The sequence below is a fragment of the Pan troglodytes genome, chromosome 19 (genome assembly GCF_028858775.2).
Source record: "Pan troglodytes isolate AG18354 chromosome 19, NHGRI_mPanTro3-v2.0_pri, whole genome shotgun sequence".
Lineage (NCBI taxonomy): Eukaryota > Metazoa > Chordata > Mammalia > Primates > Hominidae > Pan > Pan troglodytes.
The window spans coordinates 72177252-72203177 of record NC_072417.2 but is presented as its reverse complement, the minus strand read 5'-3'; the positions used below and the strand labels follow the sequence as shown (position 1 = coordinate 72203177).

Below are 25926 nucleotides of genomic sequence, written 5' to 3'. Positions count from 1 at the left end.
ATGCAACTGGATTTGTGAGGCTAACTTGTATCAGTCTTCTATCTCTGTAGTAACTCTGTGGGATGGAAAATGGGTTCATTGCTTTTGTTAATTTTGTATCCTGGGCTTTTTCTTCAAGTGTCTTTCTAATTCATTCAGCTGTGGTAAAGACTAGGGATTTGGTGATGAACATATCAAACAATTACATACTCAATTGGCTTGATAAATTATAGGAATAAATACAGAGAGCTGATGAGGATGCATAACTGTAGCAGCTGATCCTGTAAATCTGAGCTAAGTGCAAAGGATGAGTAGGATTAAGACAAACCAAGATGGGAGAGGGAAGATGGAGAATTATTATTATTATTTGTTTTGTTTTGTTTTTTTGAGACAGAGTCTCACTCTGTCACCCAGGCTGGAGTGCAGTGGGGTGATCTCAGCTCACTCCAACCTCCGCCTCCCGGCTTCAAGTGGTTCTCCAGCCTCAGCCTCCCGAGTAGCTGGGATTACAGGCGCATGCCACCACGCCCAGCTAATTTTTGTGTTTTTTAGTAGAGATGGGGTTTCACCATGTTGGCCAGGCTGGTCTCGAACTCCTGACCTCAGGTGATCCACCCGCCTCAGCCTCCCACAGTGCTAGGATTACAGGCGTGAGCCACCATGCCCAGCATTATTATTATTATTATTATTTTTGGTTTTTATTATTAAAAAATTATTATTATTTTTTCTGGGACAGAGTCTCTTTCTGTCACCCAGGCTGGAGTACAGTGGCCCGATCACAGCTCACTGTAAGCTCTGCCTCCCGGGTTCAAGCAATTCTCATGTCTCAGCCTCTTGAGTAGCTGGGATTACAGGTGTGCGCCACCATGCGTGGCTACTTTTTGTGTTTTAGTAGAGACGTGTTTTTGCCGTGTTGGCCAGGCCAGTCATGAATTCCTCAGTTCAAGTGATCTGCCCTCCTCAGCCTCCCAAAGTACTGGGATTACAGGCATCAGCCACCACACCTGGCTAATAATTATTTTTTAATAAGAGGGAGTAATTTTTGTAAAGTCCTGGTGGAAAGAAGTTGGAGGACATGGAAGAAGACTAGTTTGCATTAGAGAAGAGTGACTGACTGATAAGGTTGTGGCAGATGATTTGGGCTGTGGTTAAAGATTTTGGTTCTTTTTAATAAGTTAATTTCTAGTTAAATGAATATTTTGCTAAAGCCCTTTATTTATAATCTTGAAAGAGTTCCTACATGGACCAAGTGATTTTAAGCAGGCACTGGCCTGCTTCAACAAAATTAAATTAGCTAATAAGATAAAGTTCATTTGAAATATATTTACCAGTTTATTAGTGTCCATAGAGTGTTACAAAGGAATGTAAATGCAGATGAGATACGTGAAAGTGTTCTAAAGCTACTCTAATTTAAATAGCATGGCGGACATACCTTTAAACCTTTGGCAGAAATTTATGAGCAACATGTCACTAAAGTGAATGAAGAGGTAGCCAAACTTCGTCGGCGTCTCATGGAACTGATCAGCTTAGTTCAAGAAGTGGTAAGACTACTACTAAAATATAATTATTTTGTTTTTAATCTGTAATATATAATAATATATTTATATAATATAAGTTAATCAGATGTTGAAATCAAGATTTTCAAGATTTGCAAATTTGATAGGCTGTACCTATAGTCAAATTCCATAAATTTCAGAGTATCTGAGAAATTTGCATACAAAGTCCCTGGCTTGTAAGGAAGCAGTTGGAGTCAGAGAATTACCACTTATGCAGAATTAGAAAATCAGTGAATTTAAAAAGTCTGTTTGTTACAGAGTCAATAATTAACTTATTTTTTCTTTTTTTTGTGATGGAGTTTCACTCTTGTTGCCCAGGCTGGAGTGTAATGGCGCGATCTCAGCTCACTGCAACCTCCACCTCCTGGGCTCAAGCGATTCTTTTGCCTCACCCTCCCAAGTAGCTGGGATTACAGGTGCCCGCCACCACGCCCAGCTAATTTTTGTATTTTTAGTAGAGACAGGGTTTCACCATATTGGCCAGGCTGGTTTCAAACTCCTGACCTCGTGATCCACCTGCCTTGGCCTCCCAAAGTGCTAAGATTACAGGCGTAAGCCACTGTGCCTGGCCCCAATAATTTACTTCTAAACAGAATCAGTATTGACTTTTACAGTCATTCATTAAGTTATACACTCTTTGGATCCCCAGCTTTTGGGTGAGTTTCTTTTACTAAGCAATGAACTATTTGTGATGTCCTGATTTAGAACTCCACAGAGTTGAAAGTGCAATATTTAACATTACTGTTTAGATATTGTTTAGGTCAAACAGCTTTAGTGAGCTATTTATAATGTTATTTCTGTGAAAAAATGTGATAAGCCCCCAAGAATGAAATACTAAGCATGTTTTTAGAATACATTTTGTTTCAAGTTCTCAGAATGACAGTCATAAATGAGGTTTATGGACCATTTCCTAACTTAAAATGAAGTTTGTGGACCATATCCTAAATTAAAAGCAGATGTCTTCTTTGTTTTACCTCTTTAGGAATCAAGAACCAAGTGATCATTTATAACATTCTTTATGCAGAAAATTTGTGTTTTTGATTGCATGTCTGCCATTTTGAAATATAAGCGAGTTGGGTCATTTCCATTTGACCTTCCTCTAACTACCTTTTTCGTATTATCTATTCTTGGCAATATTATAATGTGGTGCTTCTGTTTTTAAAATTTACCCAATTAAAATTTTTCTTACCTCTTTATCTTCTAGGAAAGGAACGTAGAAGCTGTAAGAAATGCAAAAGATGAGCGTGTTCGGGAAATTAGGAATGCAGTGGAGATGATGATTGCACGGTTAGACACACAGCTGAAGAATAAGCTTATAACACTGATGGGTAAGTGTTTATGTATGCTGCTGGGGTACCTGGTGCTTTCAGCTTCTTTGAGATTCAGTCTTTGAAGAATAAGGGTGGTGATCCTAGGAAGGAATCTTGAGATTTTAGGCAACTCCATGTTGTTACAGTTTAGACAGATAAATGTTAGACTTGTATTTAGAAATGATAGGAGAGAAAAATTTTCATAGCCATTTGGATGAAAATCCAAGTTTTCATAGCCATTTGGATGAAAATCCTAATGGCCAGTGGGCATCATTGTTAGGTAGCTTTTTCTCCAAATCTAACAGAATTCCTTCTACTAATGTTCCATATCCTTTCCATCCATTTTCATTGGGGATGAAGAAACTGACATTTGTAAACATCAGCGTCATGCCCTGCCAGCATTTTCTTAGAGATTTAAAGTCTCAGCTTTTGATTTCTAGTAGGGTTCATTTTACATATGCTTAATTATATTTATTGCTGACCTTTTTGCTTTTCAAAGGTTCCTTCATTCTTCTTTGATTGTGGAGCCTGGTATTGAACTTAAATTTTAAGTAAGAATTTGATCCAATGTTATGGTTTGTTTTGTTTGATTCGTTTTGGTGATCTTAGTCCTTCCAGTGTTTTGCTGACTAAAAACCAGCTTTGCATTTTTTATCATAGTCCAAAGTGAAATGTATATACTTTAAATAAGGTGTGAACAAAGAATTTTTTTTTTTTTTTTGGCTATCTTGATTCTCCAAGATTTTAGCCATGTCTTTGTGTCATCCAAAATAATGATTTTATCCATTTTATTTTTAACTTTTTAAAAATGAGATGCAAATATCTTTGAGTTTGTATATTTGTATATCATTTCATGAATTGCTTTTCTATTATAATCCTATACTATTTAATATCTGATTTTTAGTTTTTTTCCCACAGACCAAGTAGCAAATAGTCTTAAACAATCATTCTTCTAGTAGTTAGATTGGAAAGCACAGTTCATCCACCCAGTGGAGCAATTAGACAAAACCTGTAGGTATTGATTGTACTGGTCACAATGCCACTTAAATATTTCATGTAAATGAAAATCGTAATTGTTCTTAGATCCTCTGTTGCAGTCATACATATAGGCGATCTTAGTTTTTCAGAACTCTAGATAATATTTGAGATCCCTTTAAGTTCATTAAGCCATGTAGAGTACTGGATGTTGATACGTATTAGGACTTTAAAATTGAGGGGATCTTGACTGTTGATGTGATCTTCAGTCGTAGCCAAATAAACATTTGCATGTGGTCTTGTTTTTCTTGAGTGAGTTTGTTCATTGCTTCATTTATTTAATTGAATCGACTAAAAGTCAAATAATACCACAGTACAGATCTCTTAAGTTTATTAATTTTACTACCTGTATAACTGTGAAATAACTTCCCTTTCCAATAACTGAACTTGCCCTGCTTTCGTGGCTTTCAAATTATTTTTCATTATGAAAAATTATAATTTGTGATTTCCAAGATAGCTTTTATGATTAAATAGGATTCTTTCTAAGCATAAGAGGTGGGGAAAAGGATATTTTCAGGGTTAGTTTATCTTTAGAATAGTCTTATAAGCCTCAGATTTTTAATTCATACCATAATATCTGCCACTAATTTATTATTTATTTATTTATTTTTTTTGAGACGGAGTCTCACTCTGTCATCCAGGCTCGAGTGCAGTGGCACTATCTCGGCTCATTGCAACCTCCGCCTCCTGGGTTCAAGCAATTCTCCTGCCTCAGCCTCCTGAGTAGCTGGGACTACAGGCACGTGCCACCACCCCCAGCTAATTTTTTGTATTTTTAGTAGAGATGGGGTTTCGCCATATTGGCCAGGCTAGTCTTGAGCTCCTGACCTCAGGTGATCCACCCGCCTCCGCCTCCCAAAGTGCTGGGATAACAGGCGTGAGCCACCACACCTGACCTCTGCCACTAATTTTTTTTTTTTTTTTTTTTTTTGAGATGGAGTCTCGTTCTGTTGCCCAGGCTGGAGTGCAGTGGCGCGATCTTGGCTCACTGCAACCTCCGCTTCCCAGGTTCAAGAGATTCTTCTACCTCAGCCTCCCAAGTAGCTGGGACTACAGGCGCGTGCCACCACACCCTGCTAATTTTTGTACTTTTAGTAGAGACAGGGTTTTACCATATTGGCCAGGCTGGTCTCAAACTCCTGACCTTGTGATCTGCCTGCCTTGGCCTCCCAAAGTGCTAGGATTATAGACGTGAGCCACCACCCCCGGCCTCTGCCACTCATTTTTAAGTTTAATTATGTATTGTAATGTTGTCCATAGGCTAATGTTTTAGGATTGTGGGATGTGGTTATAGTAGAAATTATGTCTGATAATATTAGATTCTAGCTAATACTTTATTTTAACTCTTTTTGCAACCTAGAAATTCTGAGTTTTGTTTCAAAAATAAAAGTTCTAGGCTGAGGCAGGTGGATCTCTTAAGCCCAGCCCGGGCAATGTGGTGAAACCCCATCTCTACCAAAAAAAGAAAAAAGAAAAATTAGCCAGGTGTGATAGTGTGCTCCTGTAGTCCCAGCTACTCAGGAGGCTGAGGTGGGAGGATCGCTTGAGCCTGAGAGGTGGAGGTTGCAGTGAGCCGAGATCACGCCACTATACTCCAGCCTGGGCAACAGAATGAGACCCTGTCTCAAAAAAATAAATAAAAATAAATAAAGGCCGGGCGCCTTGGCTCATGCCTGTAATCCCAGCACTTTGGGAGGCCGAGGTGGGCGGATCATCTGAGGTTGGGAGTTTGAGACCAGCCTGACCAACATGGAGAAACCCCATCTCTACTAAAAATACAAAATTAACCGGGCATGGTGGCACATGCCTGTAATCTCAGCTACTCAGGAGACTGAGGCAGGAGAATCACTTGAACCCAAGAGGCGAAGGTTGCGGTGAGCTGAGTTCGTGCCATTGCATTCTAGCCTGGGCAACAAGAGTGAAACCCCATCTCAAAAAATAAATAAATAAAATAAATAAAAGTTCTACCTATTAAATGTTTTTCCTTACCAAATAACACTACAGATTGATAAAACTTTTGCTGTCCTCATGGATGTACTTCCAGTTTTTCAAATTTTGGGTTTACAAAGAAAATGGCCTGATTTGGTAAGCATACCTATCTTCTTTTTGTTTCAAAACATATAAAGCACTTTCTTCCTTTTCTATAAGGATAATTTCTGTAATTACAATTTTTGTGTTTGTAATTTGAGACAGGGTCTCACTCTGTTGCCCAGGAAGGACTGCAGTGGTGCAATCAAGGCTCATTGCATGACTGCATGCAGTCTTGACCGCTTGGGCTCAAGCGATCCTCATGCCTCAGCCTCTTGAGTAAATTGGGCTGCAGGCATGCACCACCACTCCTGGCTAATTTTTTACTTTTTTGTAGAGACTGGGTCTCACCATGTTGCCTAGGCTGGTCTCAAATACCTAGGCTCAAGTTATCCTCTTGCTTTGGCCTCCCAAAGTGCTGGGATTACAGGCATGAGCCATGACCCCCGGCCAGTAATAATTTGTTTATCCTTTTCTGTCTCCAACTTTTTGAGACTGTTCACCTCTGTGGGCATTTTTTTTTTAAACAGGTCCTTGTATATTCACAGGACAGACCTTTTGTTGACATTTAACCTAAAAATCTGGCCCACTTTGTATTCTCTTTTAAGCCACAGTTAAATTTGGTGAAAAATCATTTCAGAATAGCTGATTGAATGAAATTCATCTTATTGCTTCTTCCCAAGGGAATATGAAAATCTAGAAAAGTAAATTTTTTGCTTAAAGTATATTGTCATTGCACATTTCGTTTCTTAGATGAATTTGATCTCAGTGGTATCTTGTCTAAAACTAATTAGAATTGGTTCTGAAGTTCCATTTTCAAGGCTACTATAATATTCAGCCTCTTAAAGTTGAATGAGAATTTTTAGGGTAGCTGTAATGAAGAATTTTTGCTTACTTGAAGTGTATTTCTTGTTATTAAATATGTTCATTGGAAGTTAATTTCATTCTTAAACCAATAATGAACCCAAGTGTTGATGATTCACTATTTTTCATCAGGTCAGAAGACATCTCTAACCCAAGAAACAGAGCTGTTGGAATCCTTACTTCAGGAGGTGGAGCACCAGGTGATGAAATATTAAATGTAATGAAATAGTCTTTATCCTTTTTTCTCTGTATACTGTAGTTTTTTTTTTTTTTTTTTTTTATGAGACGGAGTCTCTCTCCGTCACCCAGGCTGGAGTGCAGTGGCGCGATCTCGGCTCACTGTAAACTCCGCCTCCTGGGTTCACGCCATTCTTCTGCCTCAGCCTCCTGAGTAGCTGGGACTACAGGCGCCCACCACTACGCCCGGCTAATTTTTTTGTATTTTCAGTAGAGACGGGGTTTCACCATGTTTGCTAGGATGGTCTCGATCTCCTGACCTGGTGATCTAACCGCCTCAGCCTCCCAAGCTGCTGGGATTACAGGCGTGAGCCACCGTGCCCGGCCTTCTCTGTATATTATAAAAGTTTTTTTTTGACAGAGATTATCTGTATGAGATCAAAAGATCTGTTGATCTTTTGTGTTATAATGGAGATTTTTATGAAATTAGGAATCAGCTGATTCTTCCCAAGTTTTTTCTTCATGTTTGGGAACTGCATTAGAACTACATTCTGCTTTGTAAGAACAGAATTATTTCCATAGAAATCTGAATGTATAAGAGGTTAAAATCTCCCCACACTGTGACTTAAGTGGTGGCTTTGAGATATTATTGCCAGTTACTTTACATGTAGCAATTATTACGCTAAAATTTAGCATTTTTATTTATTGAGGAAATATTAAGTCCTAAATAGATAGCAGGCATCATTGTAGATATTGGTGATACAGCAGTGAACAAAATGGTAAAATTCTGTCCTCATAGAGTTTATATTTTAGATTAGGGTGGGTGAATATGAAGCATATAGTAAATGAGTAAATAAAATATGTAGTGTTGCATAAATATCTGATACATTCACTTGTCTGGAATTTGCTTTTTGTAATTTCTCTCTATGCCTTATACACAGCTGTCTCCTAAGATTTTTATCTTAATCATTCTGGGAATTCCCTTCACATCTTTCTTGTATTGAATCTCATGTTTCCTGATTCCTATGGTTTCCACTTTCTTGGTTTACTTGTTTTGTTTTAACATCCCACTTCCCTCAGTAGCTTTCCAGGAAGGGTAGTCAGAACACATTTTTCTTGACTGCATTGTCTGAAAATATTTTTATTTTATCTTTGTACTTGATTGACAATTTGGCTTGTAGGATTCAGCACATAAATATTTACTAAATACTCTTATTTTTCTTCATTATCCACATTCTTTTTTCCTTTTCTTTTTACATACACACATATATATCTGTAGGGCATTGGCCCCAGGACCTTAATGGATACCAAAATCCACAGATACTCAAGTCCCTTATATAAAATGGCATAGTATTCTCATATAACCTATACACATCTCCCATATACAGACATGTGTCAAATTATGACCTTTTGGTCAATGACAGACTGCATATGTGACAGTGGTCCCATAAGATTAAAATGGAGCTGTAATATTTCTATTGCCTAGTAGTGATGTCTAATGACATCATAGCCATTGTAATGTAGTAGCACAAAGCATTAATCATGTGTTTATGGTGATGCTAGTGTAAACAAACATACTGCGCTGCTAGTTGTATAAAAATATAACACATTATTATGTATGGTATATAATACTTGATAAGTATAATAAACAACTATGTTACTGGTTTATGTATTTACTATACCATACCATTCATTATTCTAGAATGTATTCTAGAGTTTACTCCTACTTTTTAAAAAAACGTTGACTATATTCCAGAAGAAGGCATTGTTAGCATTGTAGATCCATATGTGCTAGTACCCGTGAAGACCTTTCAATGGGACAAGATGTGGAGGTGGAAGGTGTGATATTGATGATCCTGACCATGTGTAGGCCTAGGCCATTGTCTTAGTTTTTAACAAAACAGTATTGAGATGGGGTGTACACCTGTAGTCCCAGCTACTCAGGAAGCTGAGGTGGAAGGATTGCCTCAGCCCAGGAATTCAAGGCTGCAGTGTGCTATGATTGTACCTGTGAATAGCCACGGCGCTCGCCTGGGAAGTATAGCAAGACCCATCTGTTTAAAAAAGTAAAGAAATAGGCCGGGCATGGTGGCTCACGCCTGTGATCTCAGTACTTTCAGAGGCCGAGGTGGGCAGATCACTTGAGTGAGTTCAAGACCAGCCTGGGCAACATGGTGAAACCCTGTCTCTACTACAAATACAAAACTTAGCTGGGCGAGGTGGCACATGCTTGGAGTCCCAGCCACTCGGGAGGCTAAGGCATGAAAATTGCTTGAACCCGGGAGGCAGAGGCTGCAGTGAGCTGAGATCGTGCCACTGCACTCCAGCCTGGGTGACAGAGCGAGACCCTGTCTCCAAAAAAAAAAAAAAAGTAAATAATATTTACTGAAAAATGTAGGCTACATGGTGATATAGCCTGATAGTGTTTATGTAAAGTTTGAAAACATTCAGAACATTGTTTATGGATGTATGTACACACATAGTAATTGTGGAAACACATGTATAGTGATAATAAACTTCTGTTGAAGGGAGCAAGTTGCTTTTGGAAGAAATGGTGTCAAGGAAGGATATACACAGTAAGCATTCAATTAATATAAGTTAAAATTTTTTGTATTATGTGTGTATGTATGTACATATACACAGTGATTTTTAGCATACCTTAAAAATCTTAAGCAAACAGTTCAAATAACTTTAGATCATTTTGTATAAATTGTTCAAAAAACCGTAATGCCTTGGGCAATGCCTGAGACATAATAATATGAATGACAAAATATGCAGCTGTTTGTTGTTTTCTGCTGTTACCACTTACCATTATGTCATTGGTTGATGCAGTAGCTCAAACATGATATCATTATTCTTGGTAACCCAAGACTATAAACTTTGATATATATCATATGATATATGATACTTTTTTTTTTTTTTTTGAGACAGAGTCTTGCCCTGTCGCCCACGCTGGAGTGCAGTGGCGTGATCTTGGCTCACTGTAACCTCCGCTTCCTGGGTTCAAGCAATTCTTGTGCCTCAGCCTCCTGAGTAGCTGGGACTACAGGCACGTGCCACCACGCCCAGCTAATTGTTATATTTTTAGTAGAGATGGGGTTTCACCATGTTGGCCAGGCCTTGAACTGGCCAGGTCATGAGGTCTTGAACTCCTCACCTCAAGTGATCCACCCGCCTCAGCCTCCCAAAGTCCTGGGATTACAGGTGTGAGCTACTGTGCCCAGCCATATGATATGTTATTTTTGGTGAGCCTTAAGCAACTGTTATTTAAAAGATATAAACTCACCTGTAGGTGGGTTTATGAATATCATTCATATGGCATTTGATAGTATATTAGTTTGCTAGGCCTGTCATAACAAAATACCAATGACTGTGAGACTTAAACAATAGAAATTTGTTTTCTCATTATTCTAGGGGATGGAAGTCTAAGATTCAGGTGTTGGCAGGTTTCGTTTCTTCTGAGGTCTCTCTCCTTGGCCTGTAGATGACTGCCTTCTTACTGTGTCCTCACATGGACTTTTCTGTGTGGTTGTGCAGCCCTAGAGTCTCTTCCTCTTAATAAGGACACCAGTCATGTTAGATTAAGGCCCTACCCCAGTGGCCTCATTTTAACATAATCACCTCTTTAAAGATTATCTCCAGATAGACTGAGGTACTGGAGGTTGAGCCTGCAGTATATAAATTATGGAGGAAAGGGGCACAAAATTCAGCACATAACAGATAGTTTACAAAGCTTTTTCACTATAGCTTCATAATCCTTATAACAAACTTCACGAAGTAAGCAGTGGTGGATATTACTATTTTAGTTTTGTATGTAAACAGACTCAGAGTTATGTAATTAGTCAGTGGCAGAATTGGGAGTTATTTCAAACTGGTTTTTTTGAAGAAAAGATTAGTAGTCTTATCTTTTATCTACCATGGTTATGTCACTGAAGTTAGATTTGTTACTTTTTCCCAAAATAGTGTTTCCCAAATTAGTATCAGATAGTGCGTGTGTGTGTGTACACACGGGTGTATGTGTGTACGTTTTGTATTCTGTTACCTGGAATACAATCTGAGAAATTGCTTTTAAAAGCTTTCACCTTGGTCGGGCGCGGTGGCTCACGCATGTAATCCCAGCACTTTGGGAGGCCAAGGCAGGTGGATCATGAGGTCAGGAGTTCAAGACCAGCATGACCAACATGGAGAAACCCTGTCTCTACTAAAAAATACAAAAATTACCTGGGTATGGTGGCACCCACCTGTAATCCCAGCTATTCAGGAGGCTGAGGCAGGAGAATCGCTTGAACCCAGGAGGCGGAGGTTGCAGTGAGCTAAGATCGTGCCATTGCACTCCAGCCTGGGCGACAGAGCAAGACTCTGTCTCAAAAAAAAAAAAAGATTTCAACTTACAGGTTTGTTCATTAATACATTCATAAGAACTTCACTGTACCAGCCTGAAAGTATATTTGTACTTGCTTAAAACCTCGTTTATCCTAAAATGTAAGGAGAGAAAAATGCATTAGTATTAAGTATACTTATTCATTGACTTTACTGTTAGAATATTATAGAAATAAACCTAGATTCTTTGTACATTCTTAATTCTCAAGCTCACTTTGAGTTATTTTTATCATTTTTTTCAGTTTATAATCAGAATAATTTGTAATTTCTTAAGAATTTTGAGGTGGCAGTGAATAGTAATTTTGTTTGTTCAGATAATTTTTTTCCTCACACAGTTGCGGTCTTGTAGTAAGAGTGAGTTGATATCTAAGAGCTCAGAGATCCTTATGATGTTTCAGCAAGTTCATCGGAAGCCCATGGCATCTTTTGTTACCACTCCTGTTCCACCAGACTTTACCAGGTATGACACAGTTTTTAATTTCATTTTCATTTGAAATTTATGTGGAAATGCATATACTTGTTTCAAAAGAATGTTTTTTTTTTTAATGCCATCTCTCTCTCTCTTTTCTTTTATAGATAGGGTCTCACTTGTTGCCCAGGCTGGTCTCAAACTCCTGGACTCAAGTGATTTTCCCACCTTGACCTCCCAAATTACTAGGGATCATAGACATGAGCCACCACACTTGGCCACTCCATAGCTTTTTAAGGTCTTGTTTATAATGGAGTGGTCTGGCAAGCTCTGTTGTATACATACAAATCTAGTTCTCCTGAAAAGTCTCACAGACTGATACTTTTGACTCTTAAGAGAAAATGACAATGAACTAGAAATCATTTTTTTTCCAAGAGCTCCATCTTCCATAGTATAGAAAAAAATAATTGATTACATTAGCTTCATCAGTGTACCTTTTGAATTGAACTATATCTCCTAACACAAAACTCAGAAACTGATGAAATGCCAAAAGAATTTGAAGGTGACGCCATGTTATCTCCAGATACTAAAAGATAGAGAGAGGAAATAATTATGGCAAAAAGTATCCTAGTTTTCATCTTGGGCTCAACCTTAGAATTTTTCTGAACAGCATATTCCTTCAAGCATGTTTGTAATCATTCTGTGGTGTTAGACTGGTGGTTTCTGACTAGATGTTGGAATCACTTGGGATTTGGCTGAAAATTAATCAGTGCTGGGTCATACCATACCCCAGGCCATTTGAAAGAAAATCTTTGGGTGTGTATTAGTCTACTTGGGCTGCTATAACAAAATACCATATACTGGGTGCCTTTAAACAACAGAAATGTATTTTCTCACAGTTCGAGAGACAAGAATTCCAAGATCAGGGTGTCAGAAAATTCACTTTTTTGCCTCAGCTTGCAGACAGCTGCCTTCTTTCTGTGTCTTCACCTGACCTTTTCTCTGTTCTTGCTTGGAGAGAGATCAGTCTCTGGTGTCTCTTTCTCTTTTTATGAGGACACAAGCCTTATTGTATTAGACCCACCATTATCAACTCATTTAGCCTTAATTATCTTCCTAAAGGCCCTGGCTATAGATACAGTCACATTGGGGGTTAGGGCTTTAACATGGGAATTTAGGGAGACACAATTCAGCCTGTGACATTGGGTTCAGATGGACATTTTCAGTTTGTTCTTTTAAAATCTCCTTAGCTTATTCTAAGATGAGGGGTGAAGCCACTGCTTCAGATAAACATTTTGGTGTGACAGACTTTATCTTAGAGAGATGACTTATGGAATACTATCAAGTTTTCCTACCATGGTGAGGGCTGTGGCACATTTAGAAAACAGCCTTTGTTATAAAAATGTTTATATGTTGAGCTGCCTTTTCTTTTTCCTCTAATATGTGATGCCTCTGATGACCACAGAGCATTCATTGTACTATTTTATTTTTTATTTTTTTAATTTATTATTTTATTTGTTTATTATTATACTCCATCTCACTCTGTCACCCAGGCTGGAATGCGGTGGCGTGATCTCGGCTCACTGCAATCTCCACCTCCCGGATTCAAGCAATTCTCACACCTCAGCCTCCTGGGTAGCTGGGAATATAGGCATGCACCACCACGCCCAGCTAAGTTTTGTATTTTTAGTAGAGACGGGGTTTCTCCATGTTGGCCAGGCTGGTCTCAAACTCCTCACCTCAAGTGATTTGCCTGCCTCGACCTCCCAAAGTGCTGGGATTATAGGTGTGAGCCACCATGCCTGGCTGCATTCATTGTACTAGAGTATATCATATAAGCCAGGGCTTTTCAATCTTGGCATTGTTGACATTTTGAGCGGAATAATTATTTGTGGGGTGGGGTGAGCTTTCCTGTGTTTTATAAGATGTTTAGCAGTATCCCAGTAGCACTCCCCACGCCACCACCTTGCAGTTGTGACAAAAATATTTCCAGACATTGCCAAATGTCCTTGGGGACAAAATCACCCCTGACTGAGAATCACTGTTATAAGCCCTTCTTACTCGTTATAGATGCCACAGTCCTATAAACAGAAGGGCAAAGTTTTTCTGACAGCTAGAACTCCGGTGGTTCTCATTGACCAGTAGAAGTCTTCCTTTCTTTTTGATTAACAACCTCATAAAATATTCATATCTTTTTAAAGCACTGACTTTTTTGTTTAAATCTCTATTTCTGAATGACAGCACTGAATATTATTAAAAGGACTATGTATTTGCTGTCATTAAGTAGATTTGGTTGAAGAATGTTCACCAAAATCCCTAGGCTGCTTCATTGATACTGTGGTCAGCTATTTCAGTTTTGAAGATTTGTTTTCTGAACCATTTCATCCCCTGTGGAATGAAACAGATTTTGACCTAAGGGTCATATATAAAAATTAGTATTTTTCAATTCAAAGTGTGGTGCATGGATGACCTAAGTCAGGGCTATATGTGGCATTTGTCTGAAATGCAAATTCCCAGGCCAACGTCCCCAGAATCTTTAGAGGTGGTATTCAGAAATGCGTCTTGAGCACTCTAAGTAATAATACTGCACTAAAGTTTGGGAATCATTGATGTATGTAAATTCCCATTCTTATACCACTTTCAGCAGCTCATCAGGCAGGCAACAATGCTCGCTAGTCTGTTAATTAATCACTTTCAGGGCCTTCTCTCTTTCTCCAGTAATGCTCACTACCTTATTGGAAACTTTGGCTTTTAATTTAATTCTTATTAGAAACCTATTTTATTAGTTGCAACATACAGGAAAAGAGGGCCAAATAAGAAAGACCAGCATTCGTGACATTGAGTTACACATGAAACTTTAGATATGCAAAGCAGTGGTGTTTCTATTGCCTTTAGTTCTATCAGTTAGTAATTGGTGACGGAGCCACATGGAGAAGAAAAGGTCACTAAATCAGTGAAGTGTTATCTATTAAAGACTATGTGCCCAGTATTGTTGTAGGTGCTGCATGGGAGAAGAGGAACTAAACATTTTACTGTGGGCTGGGCGCGGTGGCTCATGCCTGTAACCCCAGCACCTTGGGAGGCCGAGGCGGGCGGATCACCTGAAGTCGGGAGTTCCAGACCAGTCTGACCAACATAGAGAAACCCCATCTCTACTAAAAATACAAAATTAGCTGGGTGTGGTGGTGCATGCCTATAATCCCAGCTACTCCAGAGGCTGAGGCAGAAAAGAAAAAATAAAAGACACAATAGTATAGCTGTCAGTTCATAGAGAGTTTTATGTTTCAGGGAGAAATAGTCAAGTTGATAAGGAGAACCAGTTTTTATATAGCTCAGCAGTTTATTTCCTTAAGAAACAAATGGATACTTGTGGTTCTCCCTTTTTTCCCTTTGTTGATGAAGTTATGATGAGGTTACTGGTCTGAAGATTTGCAGATCAGTGACTTCCAGATTCCTGGGCTAGAGATGGTTTGAGGGTAGTTTCCCATATTCTGTGAAGACAAAGATTCACTGACACCATCATTAGATGAATCCAGTCATCATAACCAGAGCAGTCTACACTTCTAAGAGAGGAGGAGAAAATTTTAAAACTATGCAAAGATAAAGCAGTGCCTCATCTGCAGACACAGAATGATAACATCAGTATGATTGAAGATAATCTCTAAATGAATGAGCATAATATGGAGATGTGGTGGTGGAATTAGATGGCCTAGCAGTAGCAATAGCTTTGTATATACATATAAAGAATGCAAAATCAGTGAGCCGAGATCGCGCCACTGCACTCCAGCCTGTGTGACAGAGCGAGACTGCATCTCAAAAATAAATAAATAAATAAATAAATAAAATTAAGATTTAAAAAGCAAAATAATTTCTTTTGCAAAAGAAATTTTTGAGCAAATAATTTCAACTCTACGAATCTGCCAGCAAGTATTTATAAACATTCATTCAGTGAATATATGCCAGCTATATTTTAGGCATGTGTTAAGTGCTAGCATTAAGCATAATACAGAGCTCTTTGGGTTTATAATTATGATTTAGAAAAACAGGTTATTGGAACAGTAATAAAATTAATGTGGTAACTGGTGATAGGGGAAGTAAGTGTCCTGTTTAATGCTGCCCCATACCACTAATTTGTCATTATACTATTTGTGTCCAAAAAGTTTTCCCTAGGAAAATGTACATATGTAAAAGTATATCACAGTACCTGTTTTCTGTGCTCTGAATGTGGTCATTTTCTCCTAGCAAGTGAGACTAGGGTAAACTGGACTGTACTCTCTTGGTTCATGAGTGTTAGTAACCTCTTTAGCCTGGAAGCTTTCTACTTCACCATTCTGAGTTGAAAATGGCATCTCTTGTTGTTTATTTTGTGTTCTGCTGAAGTCTTTTGACCCTTAATGGCCAATAAAATATGATAATGATAGTCTGGACTTAGAGCAGAAATAACAGTAACAACAACACAGGAAATAAATTACACTGGACATGGCAGAAGAAAAAATATGCAGATTAGCAGGCAACTGGGGATTGATTAAAGTCTTTGCATGTTGTGGAGGATATTCTGTACTTGATGAGAGACCTGATTGAAAGTTGCACAAAATTTCAAAAGCATGTCAAATTTGAAGACTATACTGGGAAGACTCCCTTAGAGCTCTTACTAGGTTTAGGGTTCCAGAAAGGCTTCCTAGGCACTAATTGCATTGGTCCTGCTAATTGGGGTTTGTGTATGTTGAGTGCTAGGAGATCATATAATGGGAAGACCTTAGAGCAAACCTCCAAGAGTATGTGACTTCTAATCTGTTATCTGAAGAAATAGTAAGGGTTAACCAGGCAAAAGGATATGGGGATGAGGAATGTGAGTCTTCTAAGAAGGATAACAACTGACTAGGGATATCATAGGAATTCTTGACATAGTCAATTTGGATAGTAGCTATACAGTTAATCACAGGGCAAAGTACATCTGCTTACTATGTAAAAGACGTGACTTATTTAGCTATACGTATTTACATTAAAATAAAGAATTATTTGTCTATATTGTATTGCAAGCCACTAATTTCTTTAGACACTATCATAGTGTGGCAGTGCTATAGATGTATCTTTTATCTTGTTTTGATAATAACCAAAATTATGATGAATTGAACTTTAGAAAATATATCTGAAGATGTGGTGAAATGGTTTGCAGTTTATTGTTTTGGTAAATTTGTAATTTTATATATCAAATTTATAACACTGTATTAAAACATCGTATGATAGTCTTTTTTATAGTATAGTGTTTTAATGAGTTTTGAGGTGTTCTAATGACAGTGTACAAACCATCCACATGATTAAAGGTAGTTAGCAGCAAAGTGACTTTTAGTCCATTCTGTGATTATAATACAGTTCTCTCTGAAGAAGATTGGATGGGACTAAAGTTGCTTGAAGTAGTTTTGACTTGCCAAGAAAGTGTGAGTGTGCTAGTCCATCACATTTGCCCCTTAGGTGATGAGGTATTCATCCTATAAAAATGTGTAGATTTATTTGCTAGTAAATAGTTTCAAAGTATTTGAGGTCTGTTAATATTTCCCATAATCCATTCCAAAGTAGGAAGTTTGGGGATTAATTGTGATATCGCTGACTGTTGTTTCATTTTTTAAAGGATGTTTTATATCTGTTTCATAGTTCAGATTCACACCCTAAGCGTCAGTTTCTTTTTCCCATTTCCATGAGTACTTTTTAAATTGTATTTCTTGTACTTAGTTTAATAATTAATTATATAATGTGTTGCCTTTTTTTCTTTTAGGAAAAAAAGCTTTTATAAAGTATTTATTTATTGATTTATTGGTTGACTGAGACAGAGTCTGGCTCTGTCGCCCTCGCTGGAGTGTGGTAGTGCAATCTTGATTCACCGCAACCTCCGCATCTAGGGTTCAAGCGATTCTCGTGCCTCAGCCTCCCAAGTAGCTGGGATTGCAGGTGCACACCACCACATCTGGGTAATTTTTGCGTATTTTTAATAGAGATGTGTGGTAGTGCAATCTCGAATCACCGCAACCTCCACCTCTAGGGTTCAAGTGATTCTCGTGCCTCAGCCTCCCAAGTAGCTGGGATTGCAGGTGCACACCACCACATCTGGGTAATTTTTGTGTATTTTTAACAGAGATGGGGTTTTACCATGTTGGCCATGCTGGTCTTGAGCTCCCGACCTCAGGTGATCCACCCACCTTGGCCTCCCAGAGTGCTGGAATTATAGGGGTGAGCCACCTCACCCAGCCAAAAAACTTTTATAAAGTATTTGTATCTCCAATTTAATTGCAAACTTGATGGTTTTATGAATTCATTTGATTTAATGTTATGTTCAATAAAGATTTAAAAATATTTCTTAGATTTTAGTTTAATAAAGTTTTTAAGATACTAGTGAGGGACTTGGTTTTTTTAGGTAAATGGAATTTTAAACATGTAAGCTAAATAATTTTTTTTGCCGTTTTTTTTTTAGTGAATTAGTGCCATCTTACGATTCAGCTACTTTTGTTTTAGAGAATTTCAGGTAAGAGTTTTTGACAATTCTGGTTTTTTTGTATGTGTATATAAGGAAGAGCCAGAAAGATATTCTTTGGTAAGACAGTAATCTAGTGAACTGTGTCACTCACTTTAGAAGTCTTAGAAGAATAAGTTTCCTATTAGAAATGTAGAGATAATTTGTGCTGGATTATATTGTATCTTTAGACTGACTGCTTCTCTAGTCTGGGAAAAGGAACCTTTTCTTTTTATTTTGAGACCAGGTTTTGCTCTGTCACCCAGGCTGGAGTGCAGTGGCGTGATCATTGCTCACTGCAGCCTCAACCTCCTGGGCTGCAGCAATCCTCCCACCTCAGCCTCCCAAATAACTGGGACTACAAGCGTGTGCCACCACACAGATGGGGTCTCACTGTGTTTCCTAGGCTGGTCTCAAACTCCTGGGCTCCAGTAATTCTCCCACCTCAGCCTCCCAAAGTGCTGGAATTATAGGCATTAGCCACGGTGCCCTGCCCAAAGTGAGGAACCATTTTAAATAAGAGAGATCACTTAGCTTTGACTAAGGTGGGGGGCTGGACAGTTAGAGGTTGATGAGCCCCCTCTTACCTATCCTCAGAAATAAAAGTGCTGGGAAGAAATCCATTGAGATCCATTTATCTCAGCTCAAAGTGAAGAATTGTGGATAAGGGGCCATTATTGTAAGAAATGTGTAGGCTTTGTCAGTTGTATGTTAATTTTGTTAGCTTTTACTACTTTTTCTCTAAGATCAGAAGTGAAGATCATAACATGCAAAGATTCTTAGCAATTTGTCTTTGAGGGCAGCATGGAAGTGGAAACAAGGACTACAGGGTCTTCAGGAGAGAAACTCCAAATAATAGGCAAAGGCCTTCAAAATAAGGCCACACTGGGCAGGGCATGGTGGCTTAAGCTTGTAATCCCAGCACTTTGGGAGGCCAAGGCGGGTGGATCATCGAGGTCAGGAGTTCAAGACCAGCCTGGCCAACATGGTAAACCCCGTCTCTACTAAAAATACAAAAATTAGCTGGGCGTGGTGGTGGGCGCCTGTAATCCCAGCTACTTGGGAGGCTGAGGCAGGAGAATTGCTTGAAACCGGGAGGTGGAGGTTGCAGTGAGCCGAGATCGTGCCACTGTGCTCCAGCCTGGGCAACAAGAGTAAAACTCTGTCTGAAAAAACTCTATCTCAAAAAAAAAAAAAAGCCACACAGAATTTATCCCTCTTCCCATTTAATTTGTCTTTTCTTAGGGTTACTTTTGTGGCTAAAACATAGTCTCTTTGAGGTTTTTCCCACATGTATTAAGGTTTAGTGTACTCTCATTCTTCAATATTAAAAGATGATTATACTGCGGAGAAGCGAGGAAGAAACATTCTGGGTTTTGTTTTATTTTTAATGGTGAAGACTGCTTGTTGAAGCATTAATTAAATTTGGGAGACTTAGTGATACATTCCTTTTCCCTTAAATGTCACAATTTTGAGGGGTTTTTTTTCCCCTGAAACTTAAAAGATATTGCTGAATATTTCAGTATCTTTACATTTTCTTTATTTCAGAATGTAAGCATATCTAAACTTTTACAGTGGAATTTTGACCTGTTCAGTCACCTTGTTATTTGTCTAGGATTTCAAATATGTAACAAAGAAACTGGTTGGTCTTTCTTTTTGCCTGTTGACATTTCACAACAGTTTTGATCTTGGGATTTGGTTGGTTTTCTTTTTCGTTAGCACTTTGCGTCAGAGAGCAGATCCTGTTTACAGTCCACCTCTTCAAGTTTCAGGACTTTGCTGGAGGTTAAAAGTTTACCCAGTAAGTTTTTCATATTTCTAATAAATTTTGAAACCAAGGTCTTTCTTTCAGAGTTCTGTAGTATACTAATTTGATTACTGAGAACTGTTAACTCTTCTTTTTTTTGTTACATATGCTGTCCGCATTCCCTGTTCCCCTTCTCCCGCCATATTAGACAACTGTTTGTTTGTCCACACCTCGTTCTCTAATACATTCTGCTGGAAGGCCTATTGGAAACAATGTTCCCTGAGTTCTCATATGTTGAAAACAGTTTTTGCCTTTTATATTCTAAGGCTAGTATTGCTGGATATAAAATCCTTGGCTCATATTTTCTTTCATTGGGTATCTTCAATATGCAATTCCATTTTCTTTAGGAAAAGTCTGATAATAAACTGATTTTCTTTACCTTTAAAGATGTTTGGTGATATTGCCTAGATGCTAAATAATCTTTTTGAGTCCAGTAATTTACTATTACACATTTTAGTCCTCCTGGGTTAGTATTCTCAGTTACACATTGAAGTCTTTCAATATGTAGTTTCAGATTATTTTTTTTTTTAGAAAAGTTTTGTATAATGGGATTACACAATAATATATCATCTTTTATGTCTGGCTTTATTCACCTAGCTGATGAGTCATTTATTCATTGATATCTATTGAGTGATTATCATGTCAAACCTCAAAAGTTGCCTCAGGTCCTTTCAAGCAAGGTAGACTAAAAATGAAGGGGTTAATAGTACTTGTACCTCTCTGTAGTCATATCCCAGTAGACACTGGAGATGTATAAGGATCTCTGTTGTCAGCCTTCATTGTCTCATTGGGGGAACAGATGTTTAAACAAGTAGTTATAATAAATGTGATTCTTTTAAAACATAGACACCTGAAGTACTAGGGAAATACATAGGAAGTAATTCTCTTTTTTTAAAAGAGTCTTGCCAAATTAAACAAAAAGGGAGGGAGTAATTATCTTTATAAAAATAAAATCTATAGTAGAGATTTAAACAACTTCTCAATCTCTAGACAGAATCTTATATGGAATTCTAATATTAAAATCATATAGAAATTATATTTAATTACTTTCAGCATAGGGTATTACCTTTTTGTATGTTGGTCTTAAAAATTAATTTTTGGTTTAAAATTTTTTTTTGCTTCACTCATTTCTAATGAAATTGTTTTTTCCATTAGGGTCTTGTTTTTTTATTAAGGTTGATTTGTAAGAGTTCTATATATGTTAAAACTCTTAACCTTTCTTGTGGTTGTTGATATTTCCCTTCATTTTTGTGCCTTAATAGTTTCACTTTTTTTTTAATGCACAAAAGTTTAAAGTTGTTAAGAACTCAAATCTATTGGTGTTTTTAATTATTTCTTCCATTGCTTTGAGGCTTAGAAGTATTTCTCAATCTAGATATCAGATATTATCTGCATTTTGTTTTATTGTGGCTTAATTTTTTTACACTTAAACTGATTATTCTTCTTTTAGGATGGAAATGGAGTTGTGCGAGGTTACTACTTATCTGTGTTTCTGGAGCTCTCAGCTGGCTTGCCTGAAACTTCTAAGTAAGAAGTGTAATTAAATAACAACCTTAATGTGCATTTACATACATTCCCCCTAGCAATTTTTGTTAATTTTTATTTTTGTTAATTACTGTATTGGTATGTCTGTTAAGATGTAGAATAATATGTTCTTGGCATCATAGGATGGTATTTTTCTAAAAACAAAATATTTTTAAGAAAACTTGTATTGCTTTGCGTTTTTAGAAATCTCTTTACTATCTGGCTTAGAAGAAGACAACTGGATTCTCATGTCTGCTTTTATATTCAATTTTTTAAAAATATCATTTTGATTGAAATACATGTATGAAATCTGTCTGCAGAGTTCTACAACCATCACCAATATCTAATTTTATAACATTCTATTTACTCCACAAGGAATCCCTGTACTCCTTAGCAGTCACTTCCCATTCCCCCTTTCCCTCAGTCCCTGAGAACCACAAATGTACTTTTTGTCAAGGAGGAATATTTTTTAAAGTGGTTTTAGATAATTGTGGATCTTCTTTGATATTACATCCAAACTGAACAAGTGGTAGGTTGTTAAATGTTATTTACAATGTGGGATCTGGAATCATATTAATGATTTTTTTTTTAACTCTGTTACATGAAATCTGTTAGTTTGGTATGGAATGTCTGCTTTCAGCTAACATGAAGCAAGAGGGATGAGATCTACCCATTTTCCTGCAACAACCAAAAAAAAAAAAAAAAGACCTCATGAAACAACATTTTCTAGACACTGGACATGGTGGTAACAAATGAAAGCAGTCCCTGAGAGATGAGAAACACAAACTAACTCTGCGATTTCTCCAGCTTACAGCCTTGAGAGAGTTTTCAGGCTGCAACACAGGGAGGAGCTGGGACTGAGGGAGAATCTGGCAGACTTAGTTGAGGGGATAGTGCTGAGAGTCTAGAAAGGACAATACAGCTAGAGTGCATTGGACAAAATACCAGAGAGGAGAAAGCTGCAGAGACTGAAGTCTAGAGATCCGTAATGGGTTCCCCTTGAGTATTCAGCAGAGTACTTACCAGGGCATATGTCTGAGGAAACTACCTGAGATTGGGGAAAGAACTGCTTGACAGGATTAGAGGGAATAGTGAGTGCCTGGTGTTCACACGGGGCCAGGAACTGTGTCTGTTGCAACCTGCCACGGTGGAGAAATTTATAATTCATGGGTCACTGATTGGGTATAACGCTAAGGAAGTTTTTGTCTCGATAGCAGAAATTAGCCCTAGACTGAACACTGCTCTGGACCCACCTAACAGAAGTGAGACCTGAAAGGATCAAATTGTTTTCAAGTAACTTAACTGCATCCCAGAAGGAAGCTCAAGAAAATTTATAAGGTTGCTGAAGTATCTAACATCCAACAGAGTAAAATTTACAGTGTCTTGTGTTCAGTCAAAGGTTAATATGCCAGACTGGCTGGCCCATACCTGTAATCCCAGCACTTTGGGAGGCCAAGGCGGGAGGATTGCTTGAGACCAGGAATTTGAGACCAGCCTGGGCAATATGGTGAGACCCTGCATACGTCTCAGCTACTCAGGAGGCTGAGGCAGGAGGATTGCTTGAGCCCAGGAAGTCGAGGCTGCAATGAGCTGTGTCTGCACCACTGCACTCCAGCCTGAATGACAGAGTGAGACCCTGTCTCAATTTATTTATTTACTTAATGTATTTTGAGTCTCACTTTATCACCCAGCTTGGAGTACAGTGGCATGATCTCAGCTCACTGCAACCTCTGCCTCCCAGGTTCAAGCAATTCTCCTGCCTCAGCCTCCCAAAATAGCTGGGATTACAGGCATGCACCACCACGCCCAGCCAATTTTTGTATTTTTAGTAGAAACGGGGTTTCGCCATATTGGCCAGGCTGGTCTTGAACTCGTATCCTCAGGTGATCCGCCCACCTCAGCCTCCCAAAATGCTGGGATTACAGGTGTGTGCCCCTGTGCCCGGTCAAGAATTCTTTATATATTTTGGATACTAAACCTTTATCAGACATATGATTTGCAAATAGTTTCTCCCATTTGGTAGGTTTTCTTTTCATTTTCTTGATAATGTGCATTAATGCACAAAAGTTTATAGGCTATCTTCTTTGTCTTTTTGTAAACCTGAAAATTTTACAAGATTGGATATATAAATTAGAATATATTGGCTTTCCCAATGTATACTTCTTTTCTTTTTGAGACAGGGTCTTGCTGTGTCACTGAGGCTGGAGCACAGTGGCACAATTATGGCTCACTGCAGCCTCAACCTCCTGGGCCCAGGTGATCCTCCTGCCTCAGTCTCCCAAGTAGCTGGGACTACAGGAATGCACTACCGTACCCAGCTAATTTTTTTGTTTTTTGTTTTTATGGAGACGGGGTTTCGCCATGTTGCCCAGGCTGGTCTCAGACTCCTGGGCTCAGGCGATCTGCCCACCTCGGCCTCCTAAAGTGCTGGGATTACAGGTGTTAGCCACTGTGTCCAGCTTACTTATTTTCTTTTTCCTTTTTCTTTTCTTTTTAACTTTTATTTTAGGTTTGGTGTTACGTATGAAGGTTTGTTACATAGGTAAACTCATGTCATGGGGGTTCATTGTACAGATTATTTCGTCACCCAGGAATTAAGCCCAGTACCCAATAGTTATCTTTTCTGCCCCTCTCCTTTTTCCCACCCTCTGTCCTCAAGCATACCCCAGTGTCTGTTGTTTCCTTCTTTGTGTTCATAAGTTCTCATCGTTTAGCTCCCACAATATAAGTGAGAACACGTGGTATTTGGTTTTCTGTTCCTGTGTTAGTTTGCTGAGGATAATAGCCTCCAGCTCCATCCATCCATGTTGCACAAAAAACATAATCTCGTTCTTTTTTATGGCTGCATACTTATTTTCTATTAGGAAATTTTATAGCCTTTGATTTTCTGAATACACAATAATTTGCTTTCTTATCACTTGTACTGGCAAAATACAGTAGAGTATTTCAAAATTTATATTTTAAAATTGCAAGGTGATAAACCTCAAAGGATAATAGAAATAACAATATTTATGAGGAAACATATGTAGTGAATATATGGAAAAAATATTGCATTAGTAAAACAAAAGCAACTTTGAATTACTTGTTTATTCAAAATTTATTTATTTTTTGAGGTGTTGTTTTATACCTGATATATTGGTAAACATCTTTACGAGGAAAAAAGGACCTATTGCCATTCATGTTTTGGTGGTTCGTTCAAAATACTGCTGTTTTGGCTGGGCGCAGTGGCTCACACCCGTAATCCCAGCCCTTTGGGAGGTCAAGAAGGGTGGATCATCTGAGGTCAAGAGTTTGATACTAGCCTGTCCAACATTATGAAACCCTGTCTCTACTAAAAATACAAAAAATTAGCTGGGCGTGGTGGTGTGCACTTGTAATCTCAGCTACTTGGGAGGCTGAGGCAGCAGAATCACTTGAACTGGGGGGCAGAGGTTGCAGTGAGCTGAGACCCCGCCACTGCCCTCTAGCCTGGGCTACAGAGTGAGACTTTATCTCAGAAAAACAAACAAAAAAATACTGCTCTTTTTCTGGCCGGGTATGGTGGCTCACGCCTGTAATCCCAGCACACTGGGAGGCCAAGGTGGGTGGATCACCTGAGGTCAGGAGTTCGAGACCACCCTGGCCAACATGAACCCCCATCTCCAGTAAAAATACAAAATTAGCCAAGCATGGTACACGCCTGTAATCTCAGCTACTCTGTAGGCCGAGGCAGGAGAATCACTTGAACCTGGAGTCAGAGGATGCAGTGAGCTGAAATTGCACCATTGCACTCCAGCCTGGGCAACAAGAGTGAAACTCCATCTTAAATAAATAAAAAAACCCCAAAATACTGCTGTTTTTATAAATGATAAAAGAAATGTAACTGCGTATATCAATAAGGTTTCTTCTCAGGTAATTACTTAGTGACCTTAATGTTTAGATGAGTTTGTTTTTTATTCTTACTTTACTAACTGTATAGTAATGGTCTGTTTTTCAATTTTAGATATGAATATCGTGTAGAGATGGTTCACCAGTCCTGTAATGATCCTACAAAAAATATCATTCGAGAATTTGCATCTGACTTTGAAGTTGGAGAATGCTGGGGCTATAACAGATTTTTCCGTTTGGACTTACTCGCAAATGAAGGATACTTGAATCCACAAAATGATACAGTGATTTTAAGGTAATAGGAAAAATTTGATGTTGTGGTTTTTATTGTGGGGAAATAATATCATCAGAACTATATTTCAAAGATCATTTGGTTAACAAAGATGAATATTGAAATTCATACTAACTATAACCTTATCATTTTCTTTTTTTTTTTTTTTTTTTTTTTGACACGTAGTCTCGCTCCGTCGCCCAGGCTGGAGTGC

At 38.3% G+C, this 25926-nt stretch overlaps 1 protein-coding gene across 48 annotated transcripts in view; it reads left to right on the top strand.

Moving 5' to 3' along the window:
- Window positions 1-25926, top strand: part of TRIM37 (tripartite motif containing 37) — a 123924-nt gene that overhangs the window by 24869 nt on the left and 73129 nt on the right. For 43 of the 48 annotated variants that reach the window (XM_063799049.1, XM_054670507.2, XM_063799047.1 and 40 more), the window contains 8 exons: window positions 1398-1520; window positions 2740-2863; window positions 6905-6972; window positions 11665-11789; window positions 18205-18255; window positions 19963-20044; window positions 21501-21577; window positions 25557-25736. In XM_063799049.1, coding sequence (XP_063655119.1) covers window positions 1398-1520; window positions 2740-2863; window positions 6905-6972; window positions 11665-11789; window positions 18205-18255; window positions 19963-20044; window positions 21501-21577; window positions 25557-25736 — 830 coding nt within the window. The remainder of the gene's footprint in view (window positions 1-1397; window positions 1521-2739; window positions 2864-6904; window positions 6973-11664; window positions 11790-18204; window positions 18256-19962; window positions 20045-21500; window positions 21578-25556; window positions 25737-25926) is intronic. The other 5 variants (XM_063799046.1, XM_063799063.1, XM_063799055.1 and 2 more) reach the window with 1 other exon arrangement.